Source organism: Zophobas morio, unplaced genomic scaffold (assembly GCF_036711695.1).
Source record: "Zophobas morio isolate AGI-343-1 ecotype UQ-CSIRO unplaced genomic scaffold, CSIRO_AGI_Zmor_V1 ptg000058l, whole genome shotgun sequence".
Lineage (NCBI taxonomy): Eukaryota > Metazoa > Arthropoda > Insecta > Coleoptera > Tenebrionidae > Zophobas > Zophobas morio.
Genome location: NW_026972163.1, coordinates 6,950,511 through 6,968,367, shown reverse-complemented (window position 1 = coordinate 6,968,367; position 17,857 = coordinate 6,950,511). Strand labels below are relative to the sequence as shown.

Genomic DNA, 17,857 nt, shown 5'->3' with positions numbered 1-17,857 from the left:
GAAGCTACGCTGTGAAATGAGGAGCACAGCTTATCATTTTGCAGCACGCCGAGCCATCAGTGGTGGGTATATTTTCCGCTGGGCTCTATTAATAATGAGACATCAAAAAATTAATTTCTGATTAATTTAAAATACACTCCCCACAAAAATTATCGCATCACATTGAATTATAGTAAATCACTGTAAACCGGACTACATGTAGCTACCATATACATATTAGGGATAAATGTATGCAAGACAGTGCCAAATAATGACAATACTTAATGTGATTTCCACCGATATGTTTCTTCTACATATATTTAAATTGGAAATATACAAAATTTTGAGGAAGGTGCGATAATTTTTGCGGGAACTATATTGTAACCTACAAAGACAAATTTAAAACACGTGAAAATGCATGAATGAATATTTTTTGTTAACATATTTTGTTTAACAGTATTTAAACTCTTGTCACTAGTTGAAAATTACGTTCCAAGCATTTGTTACTTCTGTTTCCCTTGAGTACAGAGAAAGTGTTCTTATAAATAGAATAAACTTGAAACTGCTTGTTGTACTCATAAATGTGTATGGAGTAGGTACTTACACATTACTCGTTAGATCTGAGAGTGACGACGGGGCGGCCTCCTTTTAAACTGCAGACGCCCCACTTTTTAACGTGATAACTTTATAGTAGTATTGACCTTTATTTGTTAGTCGATAAGGAAGTTTCCAAACATTCAGAACAACAATAACCTATAAAATTTAAATAGACGTGTGTCTTTTGGGCGGGCGACGCCGATTAACAATAAAAATATGAAGATATCGCGCATAGAGCGTCAGTGACCCAACACCTGTTGCGTGGTGTGTACCGCGCGTCCGCGTTTCGTGAGACCACAATATTGAACAATTTTGTTCTTTTTTCGATAATATTCCAGTTTTCGTCGTTATTTTTACGATTGCATATACCTAGTTACCTTCTGTTATTTTAAAATTTATTCACAATTTTTATTTGGTTGAAACATTGCCACAACTTTGTATTTAAAATGCTCCAACATACGAATGGTATGGAAATGGAAAAGAAAATGCCAGTTGACGAGGGAAATTTGCCCCCCCCACGTAAGTATAGGGATTATTTTTTTCCTATAACATGTTTGCATTATACCTACGTTTCAATACTTGTTTTGAAAATATTATATAAATTATTTGTTTAAAATTAGCACTTTAATTTATTAAGTAAACAAAATTTTTAAACAACAGGTCAGTGATAAAAAAAATCACGAAAACATTACATTTGGTGAAACTATCTTTTACTATTTCCAGAGAATTACATTCTGAATTTACTGCTTTTTTTAAATTAAATTCCTTTCTCGTGTCCAACAGACAATATGAAAATTATTCCTAGTGAAATCCACTTTATCAGATCTGACAAGGTGTAGAATTAGTTTTGTATTTGTAAATACTTCTGTTTTTTTTAGCAAAAATGATCAAATAGTTAAGTTTATTTCTCAATTTTCCTGTCCTGTACGTAAATGAACAAAAATATGTATGGAGGCAACTTGAATGACCTCTACATTTAAAAACAACAAACAAATCAAATATATTGCTGCTTTAAAATTTAATTATGAAACACGTAGTTAAATGAGTGCTAAAAGGAAGCGGGTAAAATTATGAAAAAATTGGAGAATAATGTTCTCAACAAACAAATAAGCAAACGTACACTGCTTATGACCATAAAAACGTAACACCAAAATTTAAGTAATGGTTGACCATGTGCACAAACAGTTATTACTTTTATGTTATCAAATTAACGACAGCACAATCTATCAAGGTTATCTTTTTCCGGTTCTTTGTTTTGACTTTATTGTTTCAACAATAGTTCTTTGAAATATTTAAACGCTTGCACGCTTGTTAAGGTTTGCCTACCAAATACAATCAAGGGAGTATATAACCGTAGGTGGCCATAATTTGCTAAATTATAGGCCGACATTTTAAATGCCACATAAATACCATCACATATTTTGAGTAATGTAATACTAATAACGCTAATTTTCTATAACTCTTGAGGCACATTAGAAACAATTTGTACCTGTCCCTTTTACATCTTAACGATGTAACCGAGATTTACTGCATTAGTCAGTCCACTTATACTATTGGTCGCTGTGTGGGAAATAATGTGTAGATAAATAACGAATATTCGTAATTTAGTAGAATTACTTTGTAGTTCCTGCAAACAGTATCAGTATTTAGTCTTAAAAAAATGACTCTTGTATTTAGTCTTTATATGCCGTGGCGTTTAGTAGTCTGGTGGCGAACGTAGCAGGTATTATGCACGTTTACCCAATGTAATTATTGACAAAAATTAGTTTTTCCTATATTTTAAGTAAAGTACTTTAAATTCTTGAATTGATTTAGAGAAGCGTAAACATTCGTCTTTAACACTCGGGTTTATTTAAAATGAAGTTAAATGTAAAAACCTCAAGGTGAAGTGTAAACAGTTAATGTCACTAGCTTCAACGCCGCAAAATGAATCAGTTGTTAGTCCTATTATTATTGCCATATAAATCGAAAATACAGTATTTTGTTATATTACTAGTGAAAAGTAAATAAATAATGTTTAAGGTTTATTAAAATTTGTTATTTTAACAACAACAGTATTTGGCACTATTATTGGAATATTTCACATTTTGCGTATCTGCCAACCGCTGAAAAACATTTATGCTAGGCACAATGTACCTATCACACCTTAATTACACTGATTATATTATATAATTATTGCAGTTGTAAAGTAATAATTAAATTTGGAATATGTATTCTAATTAAGTAGGTATTTAAAATTATGTTCCAGTACATTATTACAAGAATTTTCCCATAAAGATACATTAAATCACTTATTTTTTTTTTAAGGATTAACAAAGGAATTAGTTTTGTAGTGGTTACAAATCCACGTAACAGATTGAAGTAAACTTGATTTAAATTGACGCATTTGACAACGTTTAATATTTGTTAAGATAATCACTGCCAACTCAGTCATAAAATGATAACTCTAAGATGTTGATTTGCGCTTATTATTCTTGTTCCCTCTTTTTACGTTTCAAATAAGATTTTAAAACAATTTATAAAATAAAGATGGTATACCATACTCCTAGTTAAATTTAATATTTATTTATTAGTAACAGGGAAATTCCAGTTGGTTTATTTAACATATATCATGTCATTGTAAAGTAATATGTAAAATCTAATGAAACAATTTATTACAGTATGTATTTCATGCTTCCACTTCCGTCTTCAAATGAAGTTGAAAAATTGCTATATTTATTATTTATAACAATATAACATAGTTAAACAAAGTAATTTTACCCTTTTAAATACGTTGAATTTCATTCTTACATTCATTATTAACGTAATGCTTAGCTGAATCATATCTTAATGGAATTCAAGAATTTCCTGGAGAAAGCGTCAATAATATTTCAAGGAAAAGTTTGTGAAATTAATACCAAACGTAATGAAATCTACAAACACCGATATTACAGAATTATCTAGTACGAATAGAACTTGTAACGTTTATTATTTTTAACAATATGCCAACAATACACGCTAATTTAAAGTTTCAGTTCGACAAAAAATTAACTTGTCACCCAATGCTTTATACATAATACTCCTATTTGATACGCTCAACCTTCAAGCAGAGCTGGCATGTTTTATATGTTAATATTTAATATTAACTCTAAGAAACGAACCAATATTATCAAGTAATTCAGTCGACCATTTACTTTATTCATTGTGATTAAATTTATTTTATTTCATTTAAGGAAATACCACGTTATGAAGTGTCATAAAAGCAAAAAATTAGTCTAAAGAGTTTAGACAGTACTTCCCTCGCTGTCGGAAACGTGACGACTGCATGCCTATTATGTTTTTTTTAGCAGTAGATTTCAAAGCATTCGGTTTTGTAGTTTCTGAGTAAACCAATAAAATAAATATACGCATTCATTTTTTTTTTTGAGTCACCCCGTATATGCAAATTCATAACATATGAATGGAATGATAAATGACAAGTACAGACTCGTCATATTTTGTACATTCTAGATAGGATTTATGCGGCAAACTTTTGAGCTGACATCATCAGTTTTTTGAAGAAGATAACCAAATATATTTTGACTAAAAATTTATTATGCTCTTTATATCCTTAAAACATCTGCAAGATTTCAAAACATTCGGTTCTGTAGTTCATGATTAAATCAATAAAATACATTTACACATTCATTAATTTTTTTGGGCCATCCTGTATATGCAAATCCAAAAAATATGAATGGAATGATAAATCACAAGAAGAGACTCATCATATTTTGTACATTTTAGACAGGATATATTCGCCAAACTTTTGAGCTGACGTCATCAAGTTTTTGGAGGGGATAACCAAATATATTTTGACTAAAGATTTATGATGCTCTTTATAGCCTTAAAACATCTGCAACATTTCAAAACATTCGGGCTAGCAGATTCAAAATTAAATTGCAAAATGTTGTTTTACAATTTTGATTTTTTTTCAAAAAATCTGGACGTTTTGGGTAAAAACTCAATTCGGAATCGTAAACTACATGTGTAGGACTATTTTATTTTATACAAATTAAAACCCATTTACTATATACAATTTCACAACTATATTTTAAGGGCGAGGGAAGTTCTGTCGAAATAGCCTTCGACCAATTTTTCTATTCGGAGAAAAGGGAGTTTTTGTGGCTCGTCTGTCATTCCCGGCGTCCTTTCGGTCGGCTGTCAAATTTACAGACTCGCCACAAATATATAGTTTTACTTTTACTTCTTATAAAATAATATATTATTATTTTATTAAGAGTTTAATCAGTGAGACTTTACAAACGATTAAACGTCAAACAATAGCGAGGCGAATTAAATCCATACGAATCCCATAAAAACACTTGAAATTTCAATGAAATACAGTATTTTATTTTCAAACGATTAACATTCTTTTGAAATGATTATTTCCTGTTTCCTTGCTTCATTAAAAAATTGCCTTGCATTGACTTACCATGGTTATTATGGTTGATAACCACGATAATTTTCATATAAACGTATTCTATTTATACTCTGGCGGAGTGTAAGTAATATCTACTTATATGCTGCTCAAACACGCTGTCATAGAAATGAGACAAACTCCGATTAGTGTCAATCTATGGTGTCAATTTATTATGTGACATTGTAAAATATTTTTTTTTAATGATATTCATTAAAAAAATGTTTTTCTTAAAATAACTGTTCGTTTGTAGGCAATAGGCATATGAGTTTGGTGCGTTAAGTGGACGAGTAGAAAGAAGGCTTGCCGTGTTGTAGTGATTAGCAAAACCGATTGGCAATTGGGAGACCTAGATTAGAATTCCGGCGCATGGGCCGCTCTTTTTTCTAGTTTTAGACTTTGGGTGAAAAAATTATTAAGTTTCGAATAAAAAAATTATTTTTATTTGTTCAAGCTAAAAATTTTAATGAGGGAAATAGTTACATAAAGGTATTTTTTTGGTAAAAATCAATATGTTGCTAAATTTTTATGAATATGTAGAAAAGAAAGGGATTTTATTGTGTACCTTAAATATCCCGGGTCAACAAATTAAAGGTCCAACGCCAAGTGTTGGACCAGTATTCCCCTATTCCCGCTCGTATGTTATTCGAACATATACATATGTACCTACATTTCTGGACGTGTTTTTTAAAACTTTGTCCATTGATTTTCATGAAAAGCTAAAATGTACGAAGTAAATCTCTTAAGCTATAGTAACTTTATCCTATATTTACATTTGCCAGAGCAACCAACGATTATGAAGCACGTATTGTGACAGAAACTACACAAGTACTTAATAATAATTATGACAGCTAAAATTACATCCAAACAATATACTTACAAAAATTCTTTCAATTTTACGAGGTATCAAAAACTAGGACTTGTTAAGTTTTTTTTTTAAATATAGCATATAACAAATTTGTCCGTGTCTCAAAAAAGTATAAAAAAATTAAAATTGATGAAATTCTGCTGTTTCTTCTACAATACCGAATTTGAATTGAATTAAACTTGAGGACCTGCAAATTAGGTTTTAAAAAAGTTGAAAGCTTTATTGCAACGGTTACACAAGTGCGATTATGAGTGTGCTATATTGTTAAGATTTATATATTATATACTAGCTGACCCAGCCACGCGTTGCTGTGGCTCAGTAGTTACGCCCTCTGCCGGATGTCTACGCAACCTAGATGGCAAACGCTAGAAATATAAAGTACCATTTGAACCGGTTTTATTTTATTTTTATTCGCAAATTTCGACTCTATGGACGGCTACAATATCTATGCAAGCTACTATACAAAATTTGATCAAAATCGGTTCAGTAATTTCCGAGTTTATCCCGAACATACATCGTGACACGAGATTTTTATATACCTACTAGCTGACCCCGTGAACTTCGTTTCACCTACTATTTAATTTTGAATCTGCAAAACCGAATGCTTTGAAATCTTGCCGATGTTTTAAACATATGATAAGCATAATAAATTTTTATTCAAAATATATTTACTTATTCCCTCCAAAAAATTGATGACGTCAGCCCAAAATTTTGCCAAATGAATCCTACCTAAAATGTCCAAAATAGAATGAGACTATACTTGTGATTTATCATTCCATTCATATTTTTTAGTTTTGCTTATAAGGGGTGTCTCAAAAAAATTAATCACTGAGTCTATTTATTTTATTGATTGAATCAAGAATCGCAAAACTGAATTTTGAAATATTGCAGACGCTTCGAAGTTACTGTTTGACATGGTAGGTTTTTAATCAAAATATATCTGTTTATCAAGCCCAAAAACTTTATGATGTCATCTCAAGATTTTGCCGAATAAATCCTATCTAAAATGTGCAAAATATCATCAGTATATTTTCGTAATTTATCATTGGATTCATATTTTTTAGATTTGCTTTTACAGTGACTCAAAAAAATTTATCGATCTGTCAATTTATTTTAGTGAATAATTCAAGAGTGGAAGAAATGTATACTTTGAGATCTTGCAGACGTTTTAAACTTATTGTAAGCATTGTTAAGAATATTTATTTATTCCCCCCAAAAAATTGATGGAACGGCTCACTCGATTTTCGCAGATAATTTTGGGAATACAATACAGTTATTTTTAGTATTACACTGCACCAATCCAGGGTGGTATACGTGTTGATCGTAAATGTTGATTAGGTCATCACAAAATTGTGTGAAGAAAAGACTCAACTCGAAAATGCTGAATATGTTTCGTTATACTTTTGGTGCGAGGGAAGTTCTGTCGAAACAACGTTCGATCAATTTTTTGACAATTGTTGATATAAATAAAACTCAGTAGATGCTCATACTCGAATATCAAATCAAAATATTTCTAGTTTTTCTAGATGATGCTAATACTTCAGTAGGTAACAGTCGATGGTCAAGTAGCATCTCGATACAACAAAAAAGGAAAACAGTGACAGTGTTCAACCATCAAGGCAAAAATCGAGTCACCAAAATATAAGTTAGTAAGGGGTAGACACCTTGAGATGGGAATCTCTATGGCCAGTGTTAGAAAGAACGCACTGCACAATTTATGCATAAATAAAAGTTATATACCTGAAAAGTTTTCAATATTCCCGCTCTTAATGTGTTTTTCAAACTGAATGCACCTTTTGACGACGTTCCACGTTCATGAAAGTCGCCATGTTTAGTCAAAATTCACTCTTACAACGATCCTACTCGTTTTCTAAGCTGCTTTACAGACAGCTCAGTCATTTGCCACGCCGATGCTCATTTTTAGATTAAATGCTCACAAAACGCGTAGATGTTCAATTTGTGTCCGGGGAGATACAATGTTTCCAAGTAGGTACTCAGTACATAGAGTAGATGCTCAGATATATAAGAGTAATAATGAAGTAGGTCCTTCGTACTTCGAATATGAGTATCTTAATCAGTTTTATTCATACCACCCAAGGTCTCGCTTCAATGTTTGATTATGTTGATTATGAGCACAACGCTGATCAACTTCCGTATCCGAATTACCCATGAAATAAATCACTGCGATTTGTACCTGAAGTAGTTCCTCGCACATTTGATTGACTTCGTGGACCTATGTCAGCTTGTCGTCTTCTCGGCATTGTAATGAACTTCATAAAACGACACAGAATTATTTTCACAGTCAATCAAATCTGTAAATTTTGTCTTGAGAATTTTAAAATATTGAAAACTTCAAATTAAATCCTCGAATAACGGTAAAGGTTGAGGTTTTGTCGAAACCAACAAAGTGAATATAGGTAAATAGAATGGCAGATCAAAATTAATAAGAAACTATCGCAATGCGTAACTAAATTCACTTTAACGAACACTTTTCTTAAAATAAACGACGTTTTTTGTTACGAAAAAACAAACAACGACTTGAAATGCAATAATACTTTTCACAATCGCACGGAAGAAATAGTTTTGTGTGACACGTCAGTCAGACCTCTGGTCAGACGACAGGTCCGTCAGGAATGCCAACTATTCAAATTCATTCGAAGTAGCGATTCCCATGCAAAATTTTTATTTTTTTTTATCTTTTAGCCGTCTTATTTTTTATACATTTTCTTACATATAAACCTTGTCCTGACACTGAGGAACACGTAAAAAAAAGAATCGTCCAATTCGGTGCAGCCGTTCTGAAGTTATGAGCGTACATACGTTTCGGCGATTCATTTTTATTTACATAGATATACATAGATTACTGAGAATTGTTGAATCATAGGGCGAATGACCCAGGTTTTGCATAGCTTAAACTTATTAAAATGATAAAAGAGACTATATAAATTTTATTATAGGAGTATTACACTATGACAAATTTATTAAGGGCCGGTTGCATAAACGCAAATCAAATTTAATCTCTGATTAAGAACAATTGTAACTATGATAATAACAATCGTTACTATGGAGTTAATCAGAGATTAAATTTGATTTGCGTTTATGCAACCGGCCCTAAGTAAGTCAAATAATGAGAATGTTCACACGCCATTTTTCGTTAGTTACTTGCTCACCGAACGGGATAACGAAACTTCGGCTCTTGGTCCAAAAAAGTTCTGAATATTTAACTGATTGTTTATCATTTCAATAGAGTGAATCTTTATATTGTCTAGTATACAAAATCGTAATTAAACTGTTTTGTCGGCCTACAATATGACGCCTGATAATATATTGTGGCATAATACTACGATTTTTTATATAGATAACCAACCATACACATCTGTCGATAATAATCGCCAATTTACAATAATTGTTTATTAGCTACCAATTGATAATGAAATTAGTAGGCAATCGATAAAGAAGCCTGCTAACGAACTTTGAACAAAAAAGATAACCATGGTAAAAACATACAATCATGCATTCACTTTAACATTCTCTTGAGTGTAATTCTAAGAAAATGTTTAAGGAAAGAAGGCACAACAGAATTGTTATTGGTTTGGAAATTTATAAAAGAGGATATGATAACCGAAACATTCCGCCAAAAATTGGCATGTGAAAAAAATTCGAAAACCCGCGAAAAATTTGAAAGGCGTTATGTTTTGAAATGGTGGCATGCGTTCTAATGCAAGTGGTGGACCCCACAGGTGGAATAGTAACTTATAATTTACGACACAAAAATATGGCGTGAATAATTTTATTACATTTTTTCAAAACCCCGTATTCTCTCAACTATAAAATCTCCACGTTCCATTGAATTGCAAGATTACAAATTTCGAGCGCATACACACAGTTTGTTAAATGTACACAATCCTCTACTTTACAACATTATTATTATTAATACTAGTAGTAGTAGTAGTCGCTTAACAGGTCATACATTTATATGCATTAGCTATAATTACAAATGACATCATTTGTTTATATTAGTAACCCGATTTAACGAAATTTATTCTGAGCGATGGTAGCAGTTTCTAATATCCGTCGGGCTACAGTAGAATATATCCACACTATGGTTTATAGCACTCCAACATTTGGTACAATGGCGAAGCTGTCGCAACATTAGTTTTGGGTATCTGTTGCCGAAAAAGTATAGTTTTTCTTAAGGGTGGCGTCTGGTTCGATTTCGCCCAATACTAAATACATTGAAAACATCGTCGTAGTTTCCGGAATTGCATTTTTAAAATACTGAAATCTTCAACCAAGTCAGAATCTAAGTAAACCTGCATTCTGCTACCGCATCACAGCTCGTTTAATGCCGATTTCTCGTTTCAATAGATTTTGACTTTTCGCGAGTCATTTACCTCAGTCGTGGATTTTTTAATATTATAAATGGTATCAAAAGAAAGCTGACACTTTTCCCCAGGGGACCTCCTATCTCAGAATGCAAAAAACTTCAGCACTTCGTCAAAAAATGCATCAATGTGCCGGTTAAAATGTGATGTAAAAGTTGTTCAACTTTATAATTTTTTTTTTGTAAAAACTGCATACTAGATATGAATATAAATATGGAGGTCCCCTGGACTGAAGTTTGTTAATTCGAAATATAATTTTTTTAAAGCGATATATCTCATATTTGTAAAATGCAACTCCGGAAACCGCGACGATGTTTTCAATGTATTTAGTATAGGGCTAAACCGAAACAGACGCCAGCCTTAAGATCTTATTTGGAATAGTAAGGTTTATTAGTTCTAGGATGTTTTCCCACCTAATGGTGTAATTCATGATGTTATATATATAATATAATAACATATGTACATTTCCTTCTTGTTTCTAAGCTTTCTGTTCGAAATCTTCTGCAAAACATTATTTACAAAACCTCTGCATGGATACTGACCATCTGCCTTAAATACAAGATACTTCAGCCAACGTCTTTGTACTCTTTCAATATATTCAATGTGGATTTGATAAATTGGGCTCCATATAACACAGCAATACTCTAATCGAGATCTGACATACGCAGAATATAGTAATTTCATGACGTTAACATCACCGATCTCCCTAGTATTGTGAATGACAAACCCTAAACATGCATTCGCTGATGCCGTAACCCTTACAACATAAATAAAATTTAATTTGAAATCATAAGTAATACCCAAATCTTTAACAAATTCTTCAACCTCTTACCTAAACGGCGTGGTTGGCAATGCCCACATTATTAAGGTGGCGTGTTGGCAGGTTTTTTTTTATTGGCAGTTGGATGAAAAAGAACACGATTTAATTCAACAAGTTAAGGGACGTGAAACGAGTTGTGCTACCGGTTGTAGGTCCTGTCTTTGACTGTCTCTTCGCACCAACCACAGCTACGTACAAGCATGCCGCGGTGCCCCCGCAAGTGTCCGCTATGCCTTCTGTCTCCGCAACTATGCTCCATCCCCCGCGCGACCAACGGGGCTGGCTACTCCCAACAGAGTTTACTCTCCCAGCAAGACATCCTCCGAGTATCTCACTTGTCGGAATCGGGTATAAACAGTCAATGGAATGAAAAGAAAATTATCACTCTGGATTTGGCTCTCGCCACCCGAATTCAATAAAGCAGAATTAATGGATTAAGACTCGTGAATTGAATCCCCCATCATAAAAAAAAACATATTGTTACTAAATAAACCCATACGCCACCCCAGTACGACGCCTATGGACCGTCGAACTCGGAAGTCGCAAATACCCAATTCGAGAAAGACCTGGATCGCCGAAGTATGGGTTTAAATAGAGACCGCCTTCGGGAACACATTATTATTCAGCTTCTCAGTGATGAGAAGTTGCGCCGAAATTATTTTATTGCTGTTGGTCGTGTAAATTCTAGATAGTAAGAAATAATTTGTTGAGTTTTCATCCACGCGGAATTATTCGCCCGCTCATCGTAACAATATTAAATATGGTCGAAATCACAATAATATCGTGCGCAACACAGTTCACCATGCGCGGAGTGTCCGATAATAAACGTTCCAAAATTCAAGTAATATAACACATAAAGCATAATAAAATCAGCATAAAGTCCCCTTTCCCCCTTTGAATTCACGGTGACATTTACATTACTGACAATTTTTAAAGAGAATCCGTGTTTAAAATTAAATCGTGAATACTACCAATTACTATCTTAAAATTCTCAAATGAGAAACTGTTAAATTTAAATAATATTTTAGTTAGGAAAAACCCATTACACAATTTAAGATATTATAAAATATTACCAAGTTACTTATATAATAACGTGTATGGTGAGTTTTGTACAAAGTTGTTTTTGTAGAAAAGTATTCTAAAATATGATGTATAATTTCTTGCTTCTTAATCTCTCTCACTCTCTCTCTTGAATTTTTAATGCAATTCTAAAGTTTTTCAATTTTTTTACAAACATCAATTAAAATATCACATGGATAGTACAATCCGCCTCGCGACGTAAGGTCAATTAAACTGCCAAACAAATTTTCTTTGATGCTAAATAAGGATTCTACACATGTTTCACATTTTAGTAATTGTCCTTATTTCCGTGCTATAAATCCAGCTATATGAACTATTACTTCATCAGCAAATTAAGAAAATGTTTCTTCATGTTGTAGACTGGTTGTAGTATATTTTCATATTCATCTAAGTCTATTAGGTTTTCACTATAACTGGGATTAATTGATGATAAATCGTTGTTTTTTACTTCTTGTTTCACAGAAAAACAATTTAAAGTGTTTATATTTTCCAATGGCAGTTTCCAATTCCTCTTTCTTTTACTTCTGAATTTAGCATTAATTTCTTGTACGCAGATTTAAATTGACGACAAGTAAAGTTGTCGTTACACCCATGGTACAAGAAGACATGGTAGATCTATGATATTGCGCATTGTTTGTGACGTCATGTGGATCTCATGACCGCCAACTTTGAATTCTTGTTTGTTGCACGTTCGTATTATCACTATCAACGAACGATGCTAAATTTTGAATGTTATTAGCATCTGATTTCAACTTAGAACCTTCGAAGATAAGTCAACCCATGATTAAAAACTGAACCGAATCTCAATTTCCGTTATAATCTCACATTTGACATTTCACTGCTAAAATGATATTTGAAAGCTTTCGAAGTTGTTAGAAGAGCGTTTCAAGCACGGTTTTCAAGGCAATATGACCTCACGTGGCTGGTGCCCAAAGCAGACGAAAATTCATCCACCGGAGTAGCATACCATGTCTTCTTGTACCATGGTTAAACCCACCCAAGATACATCATCCACCAAATAACTGAGATGTAGGCCTATGAAGTGACACAGACCGATCGTAAGCAGGTTTGCGGTGGTTAATTTTGAGCCAAAACCGTACTATTGAAAGCATACGACATGCTCCCTCTTGTTCTACCCTTCTCGGATTGACTTAAAAATGGTAGGCGTCCGTGCCTCCGTTGACGCTTTCATAAAGCCCTGCTGACTATTGTCTTTCTCGAAAACATATTAGCATCATCACTGACTAATTATGTTAAAAATATCCGTCTATCTGAGACACACCTCCGGGTGAAGCTAGCGCACATTCATATTGAAAGCGTGTACTTCAAAATATATTACCAAGACGCCCTTTAATCAATCACAACGTTCTATAAATATTATTTGCTATTTGTTTAATAATATATTTTTGATATTGTCATATGTAGGTATATTAAAACAAACTAATTCTTAATTTTTCCAGGGGAGGCACTACCTTCCTTGACGAGCCACCATTGTTAATTACTATGTAGTTATGTCTTTTAAAATAACAATGAATAAAGTTCGTGTAAATCAGAAAAAATTACCAAAATAAAAAAATCGTTATGTATTATGTATTCCAAAACAAGTAGTAAAATTACATTGAACAAATTTGATTATTAATATTATTACTATTAATTATATTATTATTCGATAACGTCACTAACGTGTAACTGGGTAAGGTTAAAATGTTAAAACTGTCGATACACCTACATACCATTAAATCATTGATAAAGAAGTGCTTATTTTACAATATAAATTTCATGTGTGATTTAGTTTACTTGCAAATTTTTGAGAGGATGTCATCAAGCTTCAAACTTTGCACGACCTAAAATTTCACACTAAGTAGATCACTGATTTCGAAGATTCTCTACCTAATATAATTCCAAAATCCTGACAAGCAGACTGATAACGGGGTAGCCTCATTTTTGTGTTGTATAAGTCCTAAAACGAAAAGACAACATTAGGAATTCATGAAAGTGTTCCTGTAGCCTGTAGGTAACAATATTTCATTATTTCCATAGCTCGAAATAGAAAAACGAAAAAATGTTACGTTTTGAATGACATCATAGAGTGCACCAAAGTATTAGTGGTTGCATATAACCATAATAATCAGTGAAAATTTTCCCTCATCTTGTACTTTTTCACTCACGCTTTTTTATTATTTCTCTTAATACTGTTGCAAGAAAATAGGTGAAAACGGCCCTCATAGTGATGCAAAACACTTCCTCTAAAAAAAGTTGCGAATATTTGTGAACGAAAATAAAAGCAGAGATATTATTTATGTACTTCAGCTGTCGTTTTCCTTATGCAGGTTTCATCACGAAAGGGTACAGCTGGTGGGAGTGCGCAGAACATTGTTTTGGTTTGGCCTTACAAATATCGTGAGAGCAGTGGCAGCGGCGATGAATCTTTCGACTTTGAGATATCAAAATATTATTGGTGTTAATAAAAATATCAATTTTCTATTTTATTAGCGTTGACATTATAGAAAATGAATTTAAAGGTTTGTTAATGCTGTATTATGATGTATTAGTTGAATAAAAAACTAAGTAAAAGAACTAAAAAGGTAACTTTCAGTGAGCAATAACAACTGATAAATTACGGTACAGTCTAGAGTCAAAGCTATATTAAACGACAATTATGCTAAAATATGAACTGTGATTATTATTTCGAGGTTAAAGACAAAAAACGTTAAGCCTTATTGTAATCCGACTTTATAGTATGTATTGACAAATTGTGCCAGAAAATTAAAAATCATGTAACTATAGTCATGGGTTGCTAATTCTCAGGGTTTTATCCCCGCTTTTATCTAAAGATTTAACTGTTGATTCAAGACTAGTCGACTATAAAATAGCGTATGATACTGGTTTATAATGCGGGGTTCGTGAAATTTTTTACTCATGCTATAATCCCTATTGTTACGTAAGCCTATTTTTTACCAAACAAATAAATTTATTTTTATTAAATAGTTCTGTATTCTATTGTAGAAATTGCTCTATTTTTCATTGTTTTTGAAAGAAATATAACTCAGCGGAAGCTGAGCCTCCCTTCTCAATACATAGATGTTACGCCACTGCTAGCCCGACCACAAGTCGCGCAACTTAAGCCCCGCCCCTGTACCCTTTCGTAGTGAAATTACTTACGCAATTTGCTCCTGTATGTTAAATTCGGAGACAAAACTTTGTGGCAAAATGAATTTTCATCAATTTAATAGGGTTCACTAATTTGGGAAAAGACTGAAATTTTGGCTACCGTATTTAAGTGTCAAAATAGAACGACAAAAATAACAGACGTACAATAAATCGAAATTTGTAAATTGTACCTTGCAGAGAGTGTTCGTACTTACGATCGAAAATTGCCTGCGTCTATAAAAACTGCCTATAAAGAGTGCTTTTGCGCTGTTACATCCGGTTTCCAGCTTTCACTGTAACATATACATAAAATAAAACCTGCTCAAAAGGAACTGACGATGGCTTGGAATTTCTGACGTCACTGTGGCACGCGTCGCACAGAGGTGTATTTAATTATACATTTCGACTTTTCCCTTATAATATAATCTGTTCAGTTTTTGAGCTCCATTTCGCCAATAATAACTCTATCGTTGGGATTTCATTTTTACTATAGTTCTGATCAACTACTGTTCAAATATGTTCACCTGAGATAATGCTGATAAAAAACAATACTTGACCAAAACTTAATTCAACAGAAATTGTAACAATTATTACACATAAACGTAATATCTAAATAGGAAAATTCACAACCCTTAAAAATAATAATACACACTAAAGCACACTTGACCTCATAAAACAAAGGCATTAATAAGTCCACCTACTTTCGACTCTATATACGAACACTGTATATCTCTGCAAGCTACTACATAAAAATTTATGTAAAATAGTCAAAAATAGCAGATATAACTTCAGACTTTGTTCCAACAATTGCGTAGGTATGTACCACAACGTTCTTTTACTATCAATTAAAATCAAATTTACTTTAGCCTGCAACCTTAAACACATTCCCTACATGTGTTTTAAATATTTACAATGCTTTAAATTAAATTAACTATATCGTCTTTGATTTTTCCCCCTATTTTTCCGTGCCCTTCCCATTTCTACCATACCTCTTTCATCCAGTCAATTACTCTCCCATTCTCACACAGCGCTTCGTCTCTAATCTACTGTCTATCTTTCATTTCTGTACATTCTTTCAACATATGCTTCAACGTTTCTCGCCCTTCTAAACACATCCTGCATAGTCTTTCCTCATCCTCTGCTCAATACGTATTTTCTCTCCCCTCATGCTGCATCAGAATCTTGCTATCATCTTTCTAGCTACTCGAAAGCTCCATTTCAAAAACTTCTCTTGAACCCTCTCCGTATATGTGCAGACCACGTCTCTTAGAAATTTGCGCCCGCACGGCGCATGGATTGCGGGGATGTTACCTATGCCGCTAGTGTTTACTTTATAGAGGTTATCACAGTACAAAAATCGCAATACCACTTTTATAATTTTTTGAAGAAGCGTCATTTTTTGGACTTCAAGCGCGTGAAGTTCTGTCGAAATAAACTTTTTTACTTCCTCGGCGTAAACTAAGGAAGTATAGTAATCGAGTCCATCTGGCGACTTGCCACTTTCATGTTTTTTCGACGTTTTATGATTAGAGAACGAAAACAGTGGTCTCCCGTTTTCGTCTGTCTGTCGTTTGTCTGTCGTCTGTCTGTCGTCTGTCTGTCGCCTGTCTGTCGTCTGTCTGTCGCCTGTCATCTGCCTGTCGTCTGTCTGTTATCTGTTTATCGTCTGTCTGTGTCTGTTGATTTTTAATAGACAGATACTCTCCGAAACTACTAGACCGATTGTTGTCCAATTTTATATGTATATGTACAAGACCATCATGTAGATGTTAACCAAAATTTTACTGATCATCTCCACCAACAATTTGATGACGTCATCTCCAAGATTTACAATAGTAAATTAATTCAAATTTTATAAAATAAGATACTCCCGTGTATGAATTCGTGTTGAGGTTTCACCCTAGACATCCAGATATTTGTAAAAAAAATCAAAATTGTATAAACAAATTTTAACTTTGAAACAGCAAAACTGAATGCTGTGAAATCTCGTAAATGTTGTAATGTTATCGTAATCATGGTAAACAGTTAATCAAAATTTATTCGTTTATCTCAAAACTTTACCGAATAAATTCTCTCTAAAATATGCAAAATATTATGACTTTATACTTGGGTATGAATGCACTCATAGTTTTTAGAATTACCTATACAGGGTAATTCAAACAAATTAATGAATGAGGCAGTTTCACAAGAATGCTTTTTACCTGTTCTTTAACAATCCACACATAATAATTTTAGCTCATAAAAAGAAATAAAATTCTCATTTATAAGTCTCCTAAGTGCAATGGTTGTTTTCGGAAATTTTTTCGAATGTATTCCAATAATGTATTAATTAGCCCTAGGAGAACAAGAGGGCCTAATTACATTATTGAAATGCATCAGAAAAAACTTCAGAGAATCAATCATTGCACAAGAGCAGATTCGGTAAGAAAATCTTAGACGACACAGAACACACTTATACTATCCCTATCTAGACCATTTCATTTAAATTAATGTATCAATATGTAATAAAAGTATTCTTAACAATCTCCAACAAATTATTAGTT

The 17,857-nt window shown here is 32.9% G+C and overlaps 1 protein-coding gene and 1 long non-coding RNA gene across 3 annotated transcripts in view; one reads left to right on the top strand and one right to left on the bottom strand.

Annotated features, from left to right (window-relative positions):
- Window positions 1-732: 732 nt before the first annotated feature.
- The window catches only part of LOC135143103 (putative inorganic phosphate cotransporter), a 39,075-nt gene continuing 21,950 nt past the window's right edge, over window positions 733-17,857 (top strand). The window contains exon 1 of the mRNA XM_064074966.1: window positions 733-1,095. Within this exon, the coding sequence (XP_063931036.1) occupies window positions 1,023-1,095 (73 nt within the window). The 5' untranslated portion in view covers window positions 733-1,022. The remainder of the gene's footprint in view (window positions 1,096-17,857) is intronic.
- Window positions 13,845-14,516, bottom strand: LOC135143113 (uncharacterized). 2 transcript variants are annotated; one of them, XR_010282683.1, is made up of 4 exons: window positions 14,470-14,516; window positions 14,333-14,410; window positions 14,055-14,124; window positions 13,845-14,008 (listed from the first exon to the last, which is right to left on the bottom strand). It is a non-coding gene; the product is annotated as an uncharacterized LOC135143113 (long non-coding RNA). The 2 variants fall into 2 exon arrangements; XR_010282682.1 differs by lacking the exon at window positions 14,470-14,516 and having other exon boundaries at window positions 14,333-14,459.